Raw genomic sequence first — 20,900 nt, 5'->3', positions numbered from 1 at the left:
TGAGTTACTTGTTTTGCAACCACCTTTGTAAGACTCCCCACTAAAGATCAGTCTTGTCCAATAGGCAGTGATTGGGTGGGCAGCTTGGCCACAAACTTCCAACAGAGCTACAACAGATAAAAAATTCACTGTCCCAATGTACTTTGTGTCAGTCAACAGAACCCACCATACCCTCATTTGCCACATCCTAAGAGAATGGCATTGTAGGAGGACAGTAAGTGTGTGACATGTGTGCCAGTGAAGGGGAATAGAGCCACAGGTATGACAGCTTATCCAGGGCTTTGAGGAGCAGAAAAATGTTTTTGTTTCCCCAAGAGGCACAAGCTGTTCTTGCTGATGGGACTTCAATCAGTTCACAGCAGCTGGAACTCCACATCACAGAGGCATACACAGCTAATAGGCATCAAAATCAGTCTCTCTCGGTGTAAAAGAACAGGCCACCCAGTAGAACATAAGTATACTCAAGCTAGATGTCTTAAGTAGCCCTCTCAAAGAAGCACATACAAAAAAACCACAGTGGCTAGCAGAAAAAGTCATTCTTTGTACATATGTCTTAATAAAAATATACCCTGAGGAGAGAAATGCCAATAAATTGATCAGAGCTACCTACTACCCAGAACCCCTGAAGAGATTGTAACAAAGGGAGGCTCCTCAATTAAGCAAATTCAGCAATTGTGCAAGCCTCTGTCAGCAAAGAATCAGACAATCCTGACCCTGGGTTGAATTCCTTCCGTGATACAAGGACTCAAACGGAAGTCCTTGGTGAAACTTCAGATATACCTTCAGAAAACAACACTTAAAGAAAGCAGGCAAGAAATCCTTGAGGCTTTGGTACAGGTACATCTTGGGGATTAAATTAATTATAACCATTTATTGCCAAAATTTCCTTTCCTTTTCTTTATATTGCCACAAGGTGTAGGGCTAGGGTGAACAAGACACCAAGATCAGGTTCTCTGTTTAAAGAGTTCATTAAAAAGTAAGGGTACAATCACACCATGTTACACTTTGAGTTATGTTGTTTAAGCTCTCACTAAATTCACTCTGCAAACAGATTGACTGTCTGGCTGACAAGCCAGTGCAACACAGGACACAGTCTACAAGAATACAAGGATTCACATCTCAAAATGCTCCAGCTGCATAGTCCAGGATCACCACTGTCTAGAAAGACATTAATGTATGACATCAAAGCACAGTTGTGTTAGGATTGCACTGCCTCAGCAAGGAGCAAGGAATAATTTACAGAGCCACAGCTATAGATAGACACCTCATTAGGCAGATTATCTGAGTTGAAATTTCAAGAACCTTCAGTAAACTATTTTTACACATGAATCAAGGACGACTCCATAAAAAAATCCAGCGATCAAAAGAGGTCAAGGCTTTGGATTTCACACTGCATCCTGAGCTGGTGTGTCAGCAGAGTGATGCCGTGCACTGCTGGGAGCAGCTTCCTCCCCACTCTCATCCAGAGGGAAGAGTGCCACCTGCTGAGGTCCTGCCAGTCTTCCTGCATCAGTCCTCTCATCACCTCTGTCACTCTGTCCACATCCACCCTCCTCTGCCTGTGTGATATTCCAGATTGCTCCAGGGTACTGTGTGCCTTCCATCAACTGAGCTTCCTGCTGTGCTGGAGTTAGTGAAGAGAGTGAGGAGACATTCAGCCTAGGAATTTAAAAGAGAATAGGATTCCCTTTTCACCTGAATCAGGCTGCAAATCTCCTGGGAATCAATCTGACAGGAACTGTGTTTTGATGAACTTTGTATTTATCTGGGGATAACAGATATTACAGGGATCCTTTGTAGTGTAGGCACAACTATGGATCAGTTTTAGTCAATTTACACAAACAAATGAAACATGTTTTGTAGGATACTCTAGCAGTAAGGACGAACATTATACAGGAACTAATATCATTAACGGAATTGTGACTTTTGCAACCATGACTGCAGCGAAGATGAAAGTGAACATGAAAGATAACATCCACTTCAGTGTCTGTGCAACTCAGCAGTCCCACAGGCATTATAGAGAGCCCAGATTCTGCTACAGCCTCAATTGCTAAAAGTTCCAGACAAACTTGTGAGACATGTAACTAGCTCTGAACATGCTCAAATTAATATTTAGTGTGGAGGAGCGAGTCCAGGAGCGAGATGTGTGGGAGTGATGTTTTTCTTTAACACAAACTGCGCGCTTCTTCTTCCCCCTCTCTTGCTCTCAGGGCCAGTCTTAAAGGTGCAGAACTTAATACATAACATAAACCAGACGACTGGGGATACCAGTATCATAAAGTCACCCCAGGACACAGGTTGAGACACTAGATGAAACAAGGAGTCTGGAAACCAGGACCTACAAGAAAAAGCTAGATGAACCAGATTGACCTTTAGAGGGAAGGCAGAAGGCAAAGAACAAGAACATAACTTGTTCTGCATAATGATGATGAACACAACAAGATATTTTACACTATGAAACCACAGTAAAATTTTCTAATGATCAGTGGGGTGCTGAAATGTATCATTTGAACAGGCTCTACAGTCTGACAGTGGGGGTCTTAAAAAAGATAATGGAAAAATTTACACCAGAGTGACACAGGTATAGGTGATTCTGATGTGGTAAAGGGCAATAGCCTAGAAATCCTCCTGAGGTCTCAGTAGGATACTGCAATTCCTCTCTGAGGCTGTGCTAATTCTGTTTCAGTGCAAACTCCCAGTCCGAGATGTGAACTGCAATTTGTTAGCTCAAGTTTTAAGACATGCAAGTCCTTCTGGGCATTTTCAGTCCAATTTGCAGCCTTCTGGCTAACCGAAAATGTTTTCAAGCTTCAATTGAGTTGTTCATCTGAAAATTTCTATTAGGACATTCTGCAATAAAGAAGCTTCTGCCACTTTTATTTCTGAGCACTTTGGTTTTGTATCAAATGTCACTGTAAATTTTAATTCAATGCATGCAATACCGATTTAAAGAAGGTCATCATTATGACACGTGGCTGCTTCAGATAACACGTGACCTTTCTCTTACAGTGGATTATCAGCAAGCCCCATCTAACAATATCAAAATCACTACTTTTATCACTCTGTGTTGAGTTCTGAGAATTTACAAAAGAAAGGCCCTATGAGTAGCAGCAAGATAGAAAACTTCACCAAATAATTTTTCTGAAGTTGTACTTCCCTTGTGTAAGTGCACATCCTTTGCACAAAGGGCTACATACGTCCCAGGGCAAGGGAGTGGCAGCTGGGCAAAGCTGCCTCCTCCCAGTAGAAGCACAAGAAAAAGTTGTACCTTGAGAGGGATTATCTCTGTTAGGGAGACGGGATGCACAATTTGCTCCATTCATTTGCATAAAAAATGCTCTCCCTGTGCATTGTACCGGCCTCTGTCTCTGGTGTGTTGTAGATGGAAGTTCCTTCTTCCTCAGCGTGGGAAACAGGCAAGAGCAGCCTACAGGCTCTCCAGAATACAAAGAGCCAGAAGCTGGTATTATGAGAGACCTTTGCACCACTGCTTAAGTGGGACCAGGGGTCTGATTCTGCCCAAACTCTGAAATGCCACAGAAGCACTTTGTCAGCACAGGCAGGACACATTTTTAATTACACATCTCTGGTAATATTTGAATCCCTTTGCTTTGCTCTTGCTGTGAACAACAATTGTATAAGTCAAAGGCTTTTTCTGTCTCAATCATGCACCATCTGATCAACATGTGAAATAGCCGGGAAAACCCTGCCTGAATAAAAATTACAAAGGTACTAAAACAGAGGCCAAGATGAAGAAAATGAGTAACAGCGACTCTAAAAAAGGCATTATGATAAAACAATAACATAGGACATACTCTTTTTTTTTTTTTTTCTAATGCTGTTGTAACAAATATATCACAGGGCCAGAAAAAAGAAAATGCAAACTCCTGACCAGACGGGCAGGCAGATAAGGTATGATTGTACATACTTCCCTGAAAAAAACTGTGCTCAACCAATCCAACAAGCAAAAATACAAGAGACGGCTTCATAGGGTTGAACCCAGCACATTCCTGCCATTCTCATCCACATGAGCTGGTGTACTCTATCATCTGTTCCTTCCTCTGGGTGCTATAAAGCACAGTAGAAAATTGTACTGTCACTCTCTTATATAAACTGTGTGTTGCATCTAAAAGCATGAGCCCAGTGGATGGTATAAAACATGCAAAGAAAAGAAAAGAAAAGAGAGGGGAATTGTTTCCCTTTTGCACTTCACTGAGTACAAAGTTAGCTGCATGGAAGTGAGGTTCTCTCTCCTTACATTTGCATAGGCTCAGTATAATTTACTGGTATGGTTCCAAATCACCTCTTGTTACACATATATATAGAGTCTTATTTTCACAGCTTGAATCTCATCTCTACAGACAAAGAATCAGGACATTACAGTTTGTCTTGAAAAGCAATGCATTTCTGAGGCTGTGTGCTAACACTGAAATGTAAGCAAATTTAGTGTTTATTATTAGCAAGACTGCACTACTATGAAATTAAATTGTGTTCCTGCAAACACTGTTATCAGAAATACAACCCTAAAATTGTATTTGTTATCTGCAAAATAATTCAGTCAGAACATCTGAAAACAAACATAACAACAAATTTCATTCTAGAATACTTGAATTTACATATGATTAATATGTCTATAAAAGGCAAGTAACACACGTAGGATTAATTTGGGATGTATATACTAATTAATCAATACCACAGTCTGCAACTTTTGTTTTGTCACTACAGCTGGACCTAGATGGCAAATCTCACTATGTGAGCTTGGGACAGTTATAATGAGAAAGGGATTGGGCTGGCTCAGAAAAGTGCTCCATCAATAAATTTTGCTGGCAGTCTCTGCTCATGGGGTTTTGGCAAAATCATCACCAAGCCCAGCTGCTCTGTTGCTGCTGCCATCCCTGGTAGACCTGCTGGCTGTCCTTGCAGAGGTGGGTGACCTCCATTTCCCAGCTGCTGCTGTGGTTCCTCTCTTGTTCAAAGCTTTTCTTGCAATATAAACAAATATTATCAGTTTGAACTACACAAATAGCCATGTAATGCTGAGCAATAAAAATAACCAATTCTAGACTCCTTTCAATACAGATTTGGACTTCATATACCTTTTGAACTACATTAAATGATCTTCACTCCAAAACCAGTTGGAAACTTTAATTTTTCTTTATACTATATACAAAAAAAGTGCATATAAATTATCTTGTCTACACCTATCTGAGAATAATGAAATGTTTAAAAAATATTTTTCAATGGCATTTTAAGAATAAGACAGCTCTTTCTTTTCCTACATAGATAACTCAATAAGTTTGAAAAATAAAATACACAAAGCATGTCCCTAGCCTCCAGGTAATCCTTATGAAAAGTAAATTAAAATAATGAATTTGATGCAAAATACTATGTTAAAAAAATACCATTAATGTAATTTTAAATTAAATAAATATTTTCATAGACGAAGTGATTTAACCATAGCAGTTCGAAGTAATTTCAAATGCTTCATAGCTACGTTAGGATTATCATCTTCAACCGATGACAGTATTTTTGTCAGAAAAAAAAAAGGAATTGAGCAATTAATAAAAAAAAAATAATTGTATAGGGTTTGGCTGAGATGGAGTTAATTTCTCTCAAAGTAGCCCTCAGTAGGGCTGTGCTTTGTAGCTAGAAAGGTGTTGATAACATGCCAGTATTTTGGCTACTGCTGAGCAGCTCTTGAAAAGTACCAAGACTCTCTACCTTACCCCCGACTCTCAAAGGCCAGTGGGCTGGTGGTAGACAAGATCTTTGGAGGGGACACAGCTGGAACAGCTAACCCAAGCTTGCCAAAGGGATAGATCAATAGATCTAGCTATAGATTCCATATCATATGATACCTGGTCAGCAATAAAAGCTAAGAGAAAAAAAGGAGGAAGCCTTTGTTACTTATGACATCTGTCTTCCAAAGCAACCATTACATGTGCTGAACCCTTGCTTCCCCAGGCTGAACAGTGCCTGCTAATGGGAAGTAGCGAATAAATATTTTGTTTTCTTTTGTTTTATTAAACTGCCTTTATCTTGATCCACAAGTTGTTTTTTTTCATCTAATTTCCCCATTGAAGGAGCTGACTGTTGGGAGGAGGGGAAAAAAGACAAAAAGGAAAACAAGGGGCTATGCTGGGTTCTTACATTTGCAACCAGTCCTTGTTAGGACCACAGTTTGGCCAGAGTGCTGTCAAGTGCACTGGAAACAAAGCAGATGAGAAAGCCTGGAGATACTGGAATATACAACTCCCAGGAAGAAAGGTAGGCATCTGCCCTCCACTCCCTATTATTGATTTTCATTAGAGTTAGTACAAGCTCTTCCTGGGCAATGAATTCTTTTACTACCAAAAAACTACTTAGACTTAAAGAAGGGAAGATTCTGTCTTCCAGGAGCACTTGACCATCTCAGAAATTACTGAAAGTCTAGAGTGCTCCTGGGAAAGAAGGGTATCTCAGTATTCTCATTGTGCAGGCAGAGCAGGGGAAAAACAGGAAGGCAGCCATCCTGTTCAGAGGCATAAAAATTCCCCATATTGGGGTACACCTGGAAGTGGAGTGAGTCACCTTACCTGACTACTTCAGCATGATTCTGTCCCAGTGAGATACTGGTGAGAATAAATACTGAACACAAGAAGAAAGGTTATGCAAAGACAAGGTTTCAAGCTACCTGCATCTGTATTGGAGAGCTATTTTTCTGATTCTAATTAATAGCAACATTAAGGATAAAGAGGAAAGCAATTCACATGACTAAAGGACTCAGTTTGAAATTTGTTTTTCCAAGAATGGGAGCAATTGGAGTTAGCACTCTTTATGAGGAAGGATGGTCTGGTAAGCAAAATCAGAAACAGTATATAAATTCCGCTCTAGACCATGTTGAAACCAATCAGCTGGTTTTGACACTTTGAGAAACTCAGTGAAAACCTGATTTCTGCAAAAATTTCTGTACTTCTTCTGTGTGAGCAACACTACTTTTACAAGTGCTTTTAGTGGAAGTATAGACAAAAATCATCAGCTCCAACACAGCCAAGTAATTGTGTCTTCAAACACACTACCTCTTTGAGGAAATGAAGCATTAAATGGCATGTCTTCCTCATTCAGGTCCAGGCGTCTTCATCTTCTTGCACTTCATGGGTCATGCAAAGTAGCCCAACCAGGATGGGCATAAGAATTCTTTTCCCAGAGATTTCACAAGTCTTCATGGGGCTTTACTATCAACTTTGTCAATGGGGGGCAAGGCCAGAGTAAAGCCTGATCTTCACCTTGGGAAACACACTGTACTAGATAATGGATGTAACTGTTAAATTCTACCACGAACTAAGAAATTTATGACTGTATCCAGCAGTGACAGTGTGTGAAACTTTTTTTTTTTTTTTGGAGTGAGGTTTAGGCATTTCTAATCTCAGATGTAAAATTAAGATGGCTTACATATTTTGTGGAGAAATGAAGGATCAGCTCAAGGCTTGTAAATAGCTTAAGATCCTCAAAATTCCAAAGAGTGCTAGTAAAAGTAAAAACTGTTATGAGTTGCCACATAATAACTTTATCTGCCTTGGATGTTGGCAGCTATCTGATAAAAGGCTTGTCACATATGCTCACTAATGGAATAATCTCTGATCCCTGGTAGTCCAGGGACAGCAATATTGAACAATTAATGCCTGAGAAACATTATTCTGATCTTGTTTCAGCTGTTTTTATTTTTAATTTCTCTGCCTCAAACATGGTCAGACATGCATTACACTTACTACAGAGGATAACAGCCACATATTGTTATATATAACATAAGGCACAGATTACTGCCTTATTAGTTTTGTATTTCTAAACAATGTTAGGAGACATCAGACATCCCTGGAACCTCTGACCTAAACTCTGAAACACTATAGCATCAACTAGCATTTCTGAGGGGAAAAAAAAAAAAAAAAATCTTAAAGGAATCATAAACACTTAAGTCATATAGGTTACAAGGCAGTTTTTTCCTCATTTTCTGAATCAAGTGGCTTAGCACAGATAAAATAGTTCACAAACAGTTTAAACTGACAGAAGCTGACAGAAGCAGTTTGCCTTGCCTCATCTCCAGCCACTCTGACCCTCTCTTGCACCAGCCTACGTAAGCTAGTCTGAACAGTAAATCAGACTGAGGATCCGGGCTAAAATAAGCCCCAAAACAGTAAAGTAATTAATTTTAGCCCTATTGATTAAACATGTTCAAGCAATTTGTCAAATTAAAGTATAAGAAATCAAAACTGCACTCCTCAACTCTACTTAAAAAGAAAACAAAAATGCAGACTTACAACAGATAAAGGAAAAAGCCCTTTTTAGCAATACATGAAGTTTTGTTTTCTTGCTCATTCACAGATTGCATGTGCATAACGCAGTGCACAGCATACTGTGTTACCTGCAAGAGCTAGAGAGTGTTACTGATGCGTTTTTCATACCACCATTAGACTCCTAAGTTAGACTATCAAAGTTTTCTCTGCCAAGAGCACAGAGAGGCAGGCACTGCCCATCAAATGCCAGATTGTAATTGAATATGCCCTGGGAGGGATTTAGTTTATCCAGCTCTAAGCACTGATGCCTTGGGCAGTCACTTCTTCAAATACTTGACCAAGCAACATCAGCACTTGGAGGCACAAAGCACGTCAAAAAGAGATCTCCATTCAGGCGACTACTTCAAGGCAAGGTGTATGTTGCTGTAGATGTGCTTTTTCCTCTCCTTTAATGGAAGCTCTATAATGTAGACATGGATTTACAAATGCCAGTAATTGTCAGGGGAAACTTTGCTGCTTGTCTTTCAAGCACCTGGGTTCCCTGCCACCTTGAGTATATATTTCCTATAGTACCTCAAAAAGAAAGTTCGAGTGAAACTGCCTTTGGGAGAATGAAGGAAGGACAGAAGACATCAGCCCTAAACCCAGGATTTGCTTTTTTATTCCACCAAAATATCATAAGAAGTGCAAATCGTAAAAACAGGCATGCAAACAGCATACCTACTGTGACAAGTTTGCCAAAGAACCCATTAATGTACCTTTTAGGCTTCTGTCCTAGTTGGCATGCATGAAAAGTGTGCAGCTAACATCACAGCCTTGTATTGAGAACTGAACAATGGTGTCTTGCCTAATCTCTACATATCACTCCTGAATTGAAGAATCCCTGCTATTTTTAGAACTGGTCTCTAATATTTGCTAATCTCAACTTATGGAGTATTTATTTCTTTAAATGTCTTGGGTATATGAGCTCCCAGGGAGTGGAGATAGATAAGTTCTTTTGGATCTTCTGGCTCACAGAAAATTGGAAGGGAAGAAAAACTGGATCATCAAAATACAAGAGGTCTGATTTATGTCTGTGTTACTCCCAAGTTACGTATCATACCATTTTGGATCATAGGAGTTAAACAGATGCAGCCTGGGTGTGACATGGAAGGAATTACACCTTTTGTCATTCGCTCCCACACTGTTTACTGTAATAAAAGCAACTTCAGTGTATCCTTTTAAAAAAAATTTGGAAAAGTCTGTATCTTAAGGAATAAGCAGTGAAAATCTCTGTATTGGAGAGAGATGACAGACTCATGCAGACTGCGTGCCTGGAGCTAGACATAGCATTATTTGAATTTGCATGAAAAAGAGCACCAAAAGCAGCACTTTTAAGGATCAGCTCTCCTGATGACATTTGCAAACATCCAGTTTCAACATTTATTCCTAATTTAAAGTGCTGTACTATTAAAAAACAGCTCACTAATATCTCAGGAAATTCTTCCCTTCAGGAGGTTTCTGCACCCGCTGGTGCCCTCAGAAACATTTGTACTTTCTGCATTACCCTGCTCTTACTCCAGTATACAAAAATAATTGGTACGATACAGACTGTATTAATGAGGATTCGCAGAACTGCTTTTTATTGTACCAGTATTTCCTGATTTTCAACAAATAGAAAAAAAGCAGACTTCAGAAAAGAAAAAAGCCCCAAAACTTACTTTCTCTGCCTTTCCTCCCACACACCACTAGCCAAAAACAGTATTACTACAACATCACTTTGAAAATATTTACATAGTACTAGTGGGAAGGCAGCTAAGCTGTGATACTTGTACATGCCTGAACATTTGGCCAAGGTAAAACACAAATAAAGTTGGCAAGTTTCTTTTTAATTAATTCTGTTATCTATCCCAACTAGAACAAGCAACAAATCAGAAAAAATGTTCGTGCTTTTGCAGAAATGGAAAATAGCAAACTTATTTTCCAAGCAAAGGAAATAGCTAGTGGGAAGACAATAATGTTTTCAATTAGCAAGAAAGTGGAGCCAACCTTCAAATTTCCTTTTCAGTGCACAGGAGTAGGTTCATTTAATGAAATAGAGAATTTTTATGGTGGCAGGCAGATTGTTCTTTGGTAGATGAATACGGCAGTGTTCAAGATATCTTTAATGTAATAGATTTTGCTTTAATCAAAATTGCAGAGATAACTTAAAATAAGCACCTCATTTGGGGAAAGAGAACTGCTGAGATATTCACTTAATGTGCAATTACTGCTAACACCTATTGGCTTAGTGATAGGAGGAAAAGAGGGTGGCAAATGTGATGCCAATGTCTGAAAATGCCTCGGAAGTCATTTGTGGAAGAGATGCTAGTAGAACTGATACGCATGGCAGAAAACTGCCAGAAAGAATGCTTAAGAACATATGAACAGTAACACAGGACAATGGGTTAGAATAATTGGGATTTCGGAGACCAACTTCTTTGAATGATCATGCAGATAAAGGCAATTTGTCTGCTGTTTGACTTCCATTTCAAAAAGCTTCCGATGAAGTTGACTATCAAACTCAAACGATACTATGAAGGAAGAACTACAAAAATATATCAAGAAATAACGATGGATTTTCATTGCTAACTAAAAGTGAAAAAAAAAGAAAAAGTTAAGAATAATTGATTATTTTCTTTTACAGTGGATGGATATTTCCTGAGAGTATCATGGGTATGTTTTCAGTACACTAACAAATGAACTGGAAAATGAAGGAATAAAAAGGGACAGAGTTTCCTGATGATATTCAACTACAGAGGTTAATAAAAACAAAAACAGACTGCATATTGTTGCAAGAGGACCTCATGATGTTGAATGATTTTAAAATAAGCAGAAAAATGTAAGTCAATAATAAATATAGTCACTTGCTGGAGGAAAAATACAAAACGAAACAAAAGCAGCCTCGGGTATTTACTACTTCCAACAATATGCCTGAGATTCAGTTTTTGCCAGTACAAGAATTACACCCAAAATAGTAATTCAGTAACAAATTTACAATACGAAAAAGGTGTGGTATCACCTATTCCACAACTGAACTTTGGAAATCATTGCTACAAGACATTGAATATCAAAAGAACAAATGAACAGATAGTAGGTAGAATAGATGAATAGAGAGAATAGGTGAATAGTACCAAAGGCGAAACTAGAGTCAAAAAAGACTCTTAGGGGCTACTAATTACAAAAATGCAATATAGTGTCTGTCTTCAATGTGCCTGTATGATAAATACCTCAAAGGAGGTTGAGATGGCTTACTATCTGCTTATTATGTCCTTAAACTTCTTTCCTGAACATCCAAAAGTGACCACTGCCAAAGAAAGGATACAGGACTATAAGTACTTCTGAGTCAATCCAGTGCAGCCACTTTTTATGTTGTATGATGATCACAAGTACTGCCAGCACACAAGTAATTTAAAACAGCAAGACAGAAACCATCTGCATTTCCAAATGAAGACATTGATTCTACAGTAGCTTACATTTACCTATTGGGAAAGTAAATCAAAGTCTTTTGAGAAAACCTTCTGATGGATATTGTCAGACTTTGATTGTAGGCTACAGCCATGACCTTGTGAAAAAAAACCACAACAGGTAAATACTGCTATTATTGGTTGGGAACAGGATTTAATTAAAGCTCCAGAGCTGAGCACTCAGGCTTGCAGAAAATGTGGTGTGGGATTCACCATGAATTTGGCATAGCCAACCGTCAAGCTGAAAAATCCTAAGAGAGTACTTCTAAAATAAGCCATGAAGAAAAACTGTGGTAGTGGCTGTGATGCCTGGAATCCATCACATGTTACCTCCAGATGAATTACTCTTTAGAAGTGTCTTTCTTTCCATTGACTATGAAGGTGATCCAAGTGACTAATTCAGATATAGAAGTTTTCATTAGTGGTCAAAAATCAAATTAGATGACCCCCACAGCCCTGGAGCCTCATTAACTGAAGTCCAACTTAACTTTTAACTGTACCTGTTCTGCAAACCAAAGTCCTCCACGTAGTGCAATATTTGCAAGAATCAAACATTTGATATGTGTGGAACAAATTATTTCGAAGAAATGCACAGACAATTTTAATGACATATAGTAAATTTTGAGGTTACTCAACCTGTAAGTCAGATAATGTCGCTACTTACATCAGTTTTAGGTCGTGCTCCAGTTGATATTTGGTAAGGTAAACAATTTAGATCCTGGTAGTCTCCTCTTCTATTTTTCCAAGATTCTTTTTCTTGATGATCTCCATAAAGGCCTGTCTCTACTTGAACAGGGCACTGTAAGAGAATTTTTAAAACCCTATAAATAAAGACAAGTCAGAAATATTTTTAATGTGAACTCTAAGGTAATAACTTTGGAATCTTATCTTTTCAAAGCTTTTTTTTTCCCTCTAATGTAAGGCAAATATTTGGTTTCAATATTTTTTCATAAAAGCATCTGCTGCATCATTTTTACACTTCACTAAGTTAGACATCCAGCCATTATGGGAAGTCGTTTCCTTAACATCCAGTATACACAACTGGAGAACTAATCAATAATAGTACACTTTCCCTAAAATTAAAGGAACTGAATTACTTTTTAGAGAGAGAAATTATTTTATTCAAATTATTTTTAAATTATCTTTTAACTTTATTTCATGTTTATTTTTGTGTACTAAACAGAGACTTAGCAAATTCCCATTTTCAAATTACAGATTCTGAATTTTTCAAATCAATTTTTTCTTTATTCCCCAAAACCTGGAGAGTTCTCACTCAATTGCTCTATTCCCACACCATATTTTAAAAGTTGGATGTCCTAACTCTGGGCCCACTCTGAATGCAGTGTCAGGAAGAGACCAACTGCACAACATTTCCCATGTATCCTGGTTTGCCCAAGGAATAACTGGGTGAGTGAGCAAGAAGCAATACATGCTTCAATCAAGCAGAATTCATACTAAAGACAATTAGGGGAACAGGGTCATGGATGCACTGCAGAGTAGTCCCAAGCTGTTGGGTACAATCATTCTAATCAGCCCATTTACAAATAGCTCTTCCCCTATACAAAGTGACAAACGTGCTGCTGATCTTTAACAGCAACTACTCAGTTCCCAGTTAGTACATATTGTAGGGATGCAAAATGAGGAGGCTTTGAAAAGGTGACAAAATAATTAGTATGCAGCCCCTCAAAAGTTTGAATACAAAATACTAATGCAAAAGAATTAAATGAATGTGTAAGTTAAAGAAAATGTTTTGTTCAATGAAAGTCATATCTCTAATATAAAATGGGGTAACTAAAATCAAACAGGATTTCCCTACCATTCATTAATAACAGAAGACTAAAACCGAAAAAAAAAATGTGACACTCATTCTTAAGATTTCCTGCTTTTTCTATACCGAAACAGAGTACAAGATACTAAGTGGCAATGAAGAAGATATGTTAAAAAACAGGGGGAAACACTGCAGCAAGAGTGATTTATCTCTGATGTTTCATTTACAAAGTGCCTCCCTCTATACTGCTAAGAAAGATTTTTTTTTCATAGAAAAGGTACAGCTTTTACAGGAGTGGAACTATTAAATGTGTTTTTCCAAAACTAGCAGTTCTGCTGTTAATACATTCAGAGAGTACAGCTTTTTGCATTTACATCATGTCTTTGCAGCATTGGTGAGAGGTTTCAGAAAATAATTTGATTACAAACAAGTATTTTTAATGTCTTCTCTGGATCACCTTCTGAGAAATCCAGTCAGTGCTACTTCCTCATAATATTTTCCAACAAAAAAATGACCAGTATTAATTTGTGGTTTACATAGATGTAGAAACAAGTCATCCCTTAGCATTCATGCAGAAGTTACTATGTTTTAGAAAACACCTTGAATTTGCTCACCAAAATGCTGCAAGACTCCCTACTCTCACCCAATAGGTCCCATAATATTTATTCATCCAGTTGATTTTCACTAGCACATATTTTGACTTCTTCTGTAAAAAAAACCTGTTTAAATGAGTATCATTAATAACAGATACCTTCACAACAGGAAAACCCAAAGAGCAAAAAAAATCAAAGAATTACTTCCATGAACAGTGAAAAATCCTTCAGTAGAAAACTGACTGGCTGAACCTAGTGATTAAATTTCAAACTACATTTCTGAGATACAGCATTTGCCATGAGAAATAATTCTGTCATCTGTTAAAAACTGTCCACGCTCTCAAGAGGGTAACTTCCAGAGCAGCAGCTCCAACAAACCATGGTCCTACTCATACAGTAGTCACTTGCTTTGGAGATCTTGGGTCTCCAAAGTCAGCCTTACAGCTTTGAACAGTTCACCCAAAACCACTGTCAATCACAACTTCTTGTGTCAATACCGAGCTGAGAATAAAACCATATGAAGAACACAAAAGTGGTTAATTTCATAGAAGCCAAATTTACACAGTTACTAGCAAACATATGTTTGAGAGATTTCTTCTATCTAGACTTGTTTCTATTCAAGTTTCATGGTAAGTGATGAAGAAAACATTTGATATGTGTGGAACAAATTACAAGCTATAGTTAGAAATATGGTACAAATAGCATGAACTGATAGAATATAAACTACTCATACAACTTGTGTGAAAACCAGACATTTTTTCCACTGCAACTGTCATTTTGAGATCTGCAGTATATGTTTCTTCACAGTACATTTATGGAGAGATTTATGAGGATCTATCTTTTCTTTGACTATGAAGTAAAACTAAGGCCACCCATTCTGAGGCAAATTATTCATTAATATTCAAATCAGAGCAGATTATTCCCTTGCTCTCCAAATTCTATTGCAGGAAACAGCAAATGGTATCCCATCATCAGTTCCACAACAGATTTTCCAAGACTCTTTTCTTGCCCTGATCCTCCTGGTGTTATTAGAAAGATTTTCTATTAAGTGACCTGTCCAACTTCTACACTGATATTGGCTACTGGAGGTTTAAAGGTCATTTCCAGTTTGTCAAATAAGGCTACAATAAAATGTGGCTGACTCACACATTTGCCTGTCCACAGACAACTAAAATGAAGAGATCTGTCTTTCAGAGTGGGAAGAAGATATGGATTGACAAAGAGGACTGCAATTGCTCAAATATCATATTAAGCAAAACAGTAATTTTGGTGCTGGTGTTGGGAACATCCTAACACTCTAGCAGAGGCTTTTGGTGGGAGCATATGTCCCAGGAAAAAGGTTGTGATGAAAGTCCTGGCCTCTCTGTATTCAGAAGATGTCTTGCCACTAGGTCTCAGGAAAAGAAGTGCAAGCATCTGGGGTGCTGGTGATGGCATTCTCTATGCAACCATTTCTGATGATGCTGTTCCTGTGTATCAAAGTTCATTAGAAAATGTTGCCTATTTAGATTTTTCTGCTGTTTACATGCAATAAGCCCTTTGCTGAATGTTTCAGCAAAAGACTTGAAGTTGTATCCTATGATCTTCAAGCCATCACGGAAAAAGAATGATGCCTAACCAAACCACAGCTTTTACCTTAGTAGAATAGGCACAGCCATAAAATAATGGGTGTCTGGATCACTGGTTACCAGAGTGTCTCACACTGGGAAGTGTTTAAACATTGATGGCTGGGATTTTCTTGTCTGCTTTCAGACAGAAAAGCAGACTACACTGCCACTGTATATTGACAGAAAACACTGAGCATTCTCCTGCAAGAAGACAGAACACTGTCCCCTAATTATGAAATTAATTCAGTTGGACAGAGCTGACACATAGAGCAAGAAAGAAATGAAAGACAGCCATGGGCACTCTGTTACTAACACTGTTGAATTTGTAAACACATACAAAGTGCAAGATTCTGAACATCCCACCTGGAGAGCCATGAACATTTACATTGCGATGACCCACGAAGGTGCATACTTTAAGAATTTACTTCTACAAAATGAAACAGCAGTGACAGCAAAAACATTCACAAAAGATCATCTTCCATGAATTTCAAGCCAACATGCAGAGCTGAAAATTCACACAATTCTATCTTAAGAACTGAGTAATCATATACTGAAGCAGAGAACAAACACTTAGATTTCTGATGCTGGTCATTCTCCATTAATTGCTTATATAAAAAACTTGCTTATTCAAAAATCAATAAAATAATATCATTGCTCGTTTAATCCTATTTGCCCTCAAAAAAAAAAAAAAAAGTTTGAGAAACTGCTTGCCATCAACTAATGACACCTATCATAACAAAATACTCTTAACTAGAGGATTGCAATGGGAGGGAGGGAGGGAGGGAGGGAGGGAGGGAGGGAGGGAGGGAGGGAGGGAGGGAGGGAGGGAGGGAGGGAGGGAGGGAGGGAGGGATAGGGAGGGAGGGATAGGGAGGGAGGGAGGGAGGGATAGGGAGGGAGGGAGGGAGGGATAGGGAGGGAGGGAGGGAGGGATAGGGAGGGATAGGGAGGGAATCCAGTTTTCCTGGGCTGACCACGACACTAGTTGAACTCTTAATAAGAATGTGTCTCTCTTGCTGTTACATTTTTAAATAAATGTAACATGTATTAATATGCTGGCACTTAAATTAACAATCTGAAAAACATGCAAGCAAATATCCCTAAAACAAAAAGGTGTTTAATGATTATAAGCCATACTGACAGAAAATTTACAAGTTTCACCCTCTAACAGTTCTGGATATTTAATCATTAGTTATTTAATGAAATTAGAGATTTCATTTTATTGAGTGAAAACTTTTAACTTCACCCTAACACTTGAGCTCCTCGGCCTATTCAGAAACACAACTGAAAACTATGTCTTGAGGAGTGTTATAGCTAACTGTTACAGAACTTATCATATGACACACACACATTCTTACCAGTTGCTTGTGCCTTTTAGAAGAAGGAGTACTGGAGGGAGAAGAGCTAGCACTCAGAGCTTCTTCAATATCTAAGTTCAACTGTTCCAGTTTCTTCATAAGCCATGACATAGAGTCTGGCCATTCAGATTCTTTTTCTGGTTGGGTCTAGGAGAAATCAAACATATGTGAAGTCTTAAAATATTCAAGCTGTTGGTAACTTGGAGATGCTTATTTTCTCTTCCAGTCCCCAAGGAAAAAGCTGACCAGTTCTTTCCTTGTTCTTGAGCGACATTTTTCCATTTAGAAAGCTTCAGTTATCACTGCAATCCTGATGACATATATTCATAGCTGTTCTACTTACTCAAATGACTTTTGTATATCTGAATGGCTTTCTAACACTTCATCTTAGGTGACCCACTGCTATTTCAAGCTAAGCAGAACCAAGACTAAAACTAAAGTCACTTTAATGCCTCCTCTTTAGCCACTTCTATTTCAGCATCTCTCCACTGATTGCTTGTTGCCAACAGGAACCAGAATATTGAAGGTCATCATGTGTATTATATTCCTCACTATAATTCTAAACTTATAAAATCCTCTGCCCCTATGGTGGGAATACTTTACTGGTGTCTTTGTCACTAGGATGCATCTTTTTTTTTTTATCTGAAGAGTTTTACTGTATAACAAATATTTTAATCCATTGTAATGTAATTGACAAGGATTACATTCCTATTCCTAATTCCTTATCCCATTCTTATTCTTTAGTTTCTTCAAAATCCTTTCCAGTACCTAAGCACCTTTCCATGGCAGTCTCTATGAATACTGCTGCATTATGCCTTGTTCTCCTTATTCGCATCACTTCTAATGATCCACTACAAAAACCAGTCACACTGATCTCTCTGTCAACACAGGCAGCTACTGCATCCCACAGAAGTCTGTCCTGAAGCTACCTCAGTTCTTTCATCTTCCTTCCTTTCACAAACAATACATATTTTTGCACAGAAGCTAATTCCATAGTGAGCATGAGCAGACAAACAGTAATAATGCATTTTCATCCTCCCATAATCCTAAGAGGATCATACCAACACTCCTCAAAACCTAGGGGAGATAGATGAGTACTGTTTCTACTCTTACCTGATAAATCTTTATGGTGCTTTGTTTCCTTAGGAGGGATTCACAAGTGGCACAGAAAGATAACTATAATTGGCTCACGATTGTAGAAAAAAACCCTTTACAAATAGAAGCCAGGCAATTCACTCCACTATTACACTGACATATATTATTACTAATGGAATTACTCATCTTCTCCACAGTAACTAAGGTCCCAATCATCAGACACTGAGTCCCATACTAGCAACAGATGCATGCTCCCTTCAGAGGGGCTTGTATGATCTTTGTTGGGATTGTTTCGAAGCACAGAAAAATAAATACCCCAATTTTTACTTTTCCAAATCTTTATTTCAAATTTCATAATTTTTTACAACCTCTGAGTACTTTGCCTGAAATGTTGCAGTATGTGCTAAGCTGTACTTCAACTCTACAGCTACTAAAATTATCTAAAGAGATACTTCGATTGCTTCCCATTGTCTTCCCAGCCATTTCCAAGTAAACTACAGGATGTTCCACAGAAAATTAGGATCAAAAGACACTTCTTATATTGAACCCATTCTGAGTGAGATGACCTCACACAGGAAATGTGCACATTGATACATGTCCACAACACTCATTTGTAAACAAAGCAAATGTTTTCCTGTGGTTTAGCTTCTTCACACACTGATCCTTAAAATACTAAAGAACGCTCAAAAAAAGACTCAACAAGGACAAAACATGGAAACCCGCCCAAATTCCACAAACAATAATGTATAAATTCTGCAAAAATCTAATATGAATGTTCTATTTCTCAACATGGTTAAAAAACAATTTATGAAAAAGGGATTGTAAGAATATGTTTTCTTAACAACAATAAATAATTCTGAAGCAACAATCACACAGCGAAAAGACTAAAGTGTGTTTGATTTCTGTGAGCTATGTAAAAATTGTTCTTGCCAGGTGACAAGCACTGGAGGTTACATTAGAAGTTTGGATTTCTGAGTTTAATAAGATGCAGGAGCAACTTCCACATGTTATAACAGACCACTTTTTGTTCCACAACTGAAAAGACTATTTTGAAGGGGGTTGGAGATGTGTCTCTAATTTAGCATTTTCCATAGAAAATGCAAAGATAAAATTTCATAAAGACTTAAAATATTTCTAAGATACTCCATATGTATGCAACAGCACATATGATATTGTATAACAATAAAAAGTACAGTTCCATGTACAGGGAAGCACATTTCACCTTTATCTCGACAAATATTTACCTACTGGAACAATACTTCCAATATTCACTAATGTTCTTCCAAACAACTGTATGAGTCAGACCCCTTTATTTTTATAAATTTCTTGGTTTAATGCTACAAAATTCAAACCACAGTCATTTCTAAGAAATACAAGTCCTAAGGAGTGTCACCAAACTATAAATCTTGTAGCATTCTCCATTCAGTCCTCTTCTTTTAGTTCAGTAAGACTCTACATAGTGTCTACTAAGGGGATGAGGAAAAAGATGGGGTTTCATTATCCTTGAAGATAAAGCCAAATCGGCCTAGTTAACAAATGCCATTCACTAATTGGAAATTTGGCACAAAAGCACCATTTGGAACAAATGCTGATTGGCTATGTATTTCAAAGGTTGCCTGAAATTCCTGCTAAACAGAAAAAACATGATGCTACTTACATTCAAAAATATACAGCCTGCACAGTAGGACTTTTAACCAGTGAATAAATTTTGCCTAATCCATTCATGAGGAACACAGCTCCACAGTGTTCAGCCCCAGTAACTAGGTTGGACACTATCAAAGTGCTCTGAAGATCTCAGTACCAGTGTTTCCTGCCCATAGCAACTGCAGAGGCAGTAGGGTCAGGACGCCTTTGGAAGCTTTTGTGTCTCGCCCTTCAGAAGGAAAAAAATCTCACTTTAAATTATCTACAGAATGGCCTGCTTTATATGTTGGGGTTTTTTCTCCTAAAAGGTTACAGGGAGAACACTCCTTTCCATAAATTCTCAAGGTCTTTCTTTGTTGGAGCCATAGCCATTCACCAATGCATAGGAATGCTATTACCTTTTGAAGAACCTTGAAAGCATAGACAGAAGTGCTTTACAGAAACAATTTTACATGCTACCTTAGAACACAGAATCACAGAAGCATTTAGTTTGGAAAAGACCTTTAGGATCATCAAATCCAACTTTTAACCCAGCACTGCCAAGTCTATCACTAAACCATGTCCCTTAGTGCCGCAGCTACACGTCTTTTAAACACCTCCAGGGATGGTGACTCCACTACTTCCCTGGGCAGTCTGTTCCAATGCCCTTTCAGTGGAAAAAAATTTTCCTAATATCCAGTCTAAACCTCTCATAGTGCAATTTGAGACCATTTCCTCATGTCCTATCCTAGACAGATGAGCAATTGTAGAAAGTGAGACCAGAGAATCCCTTGTCAAACAAGTGTTTCAAGGTGGAACAACATTGTCTATGAAGATCATGACAAACTCTAGGCCAAGAACAACTTACTGGCCTTGAAACTGAACTCCTTTGCGATATAGATTTCTCAAGTCCTACGTACTCATGCTAGATTAAAAAAAAATCATAATCATAAAACAAGCATCATCCACCATGGAAAACAGAAAATTAAGTGGTATGAACTTCCTAACATCAATTACAGATGCAGCTATATTGTACAGAATAATTATCCCAACAAATAAGATTTACTAAGATATATTTAGCAATCAGCCAAACATATAACT

General features: G+C 38.0%; 1 protein-coding gene across 3 annotated transcripts in view; it reads right to left on the bottom strand.

The window, feature by feature from the left end:
* STARD13 (StAR related lipid transfer domain containing 13) overlaps positions 1 to 20,900 on the bottom strand; it is a 287,017-nt gene that overhangs the window by 193,860 nt on the left and 72,257 nt on the right. For 2 of the 3 annotated variants that reach the window (XM_058862448.1, XM_058862467.1), the window contains 2 exons: positions 17,082 to 17,228; positions 12,420 to 12,554 (listed from right to left, as the gene is read on the bottom strand). In XM_058862448.1, the coding sequence (XP_058718431.1) occupies positions 12,420 to 12,554; positions 17,082 to 17,228 (282 nt within the window). The remainder of the gene's footprint in view (positions 1 to 12,419; positions 12,555 to 17,081; positions 17,229 to 20,900) is intronic. The other variant, XM_058862457.1, reaches the window with a different exon arrangement.

This window comes from Poecile atricapillus, chromosome 1, assembly GCF_030490865.1.
Source record: "Poecile atricapillus isolate bPoeAtr1 chromosome 1, bPoeAtr1.hap1, whole genome shotgun sequence".
Taxonomy (NCBI): domain Eukaryota; kingdom Metazoa; phylum Chordata; class Aves; order Passeriformes; family Paridae; genus Poecile; species Poecile atricapillus.
The sequence above is the reverse complement of the archived record's forward strand: the minus strand, read 5'-3'. Positions and strand labels throughout refer to the sequence as shown.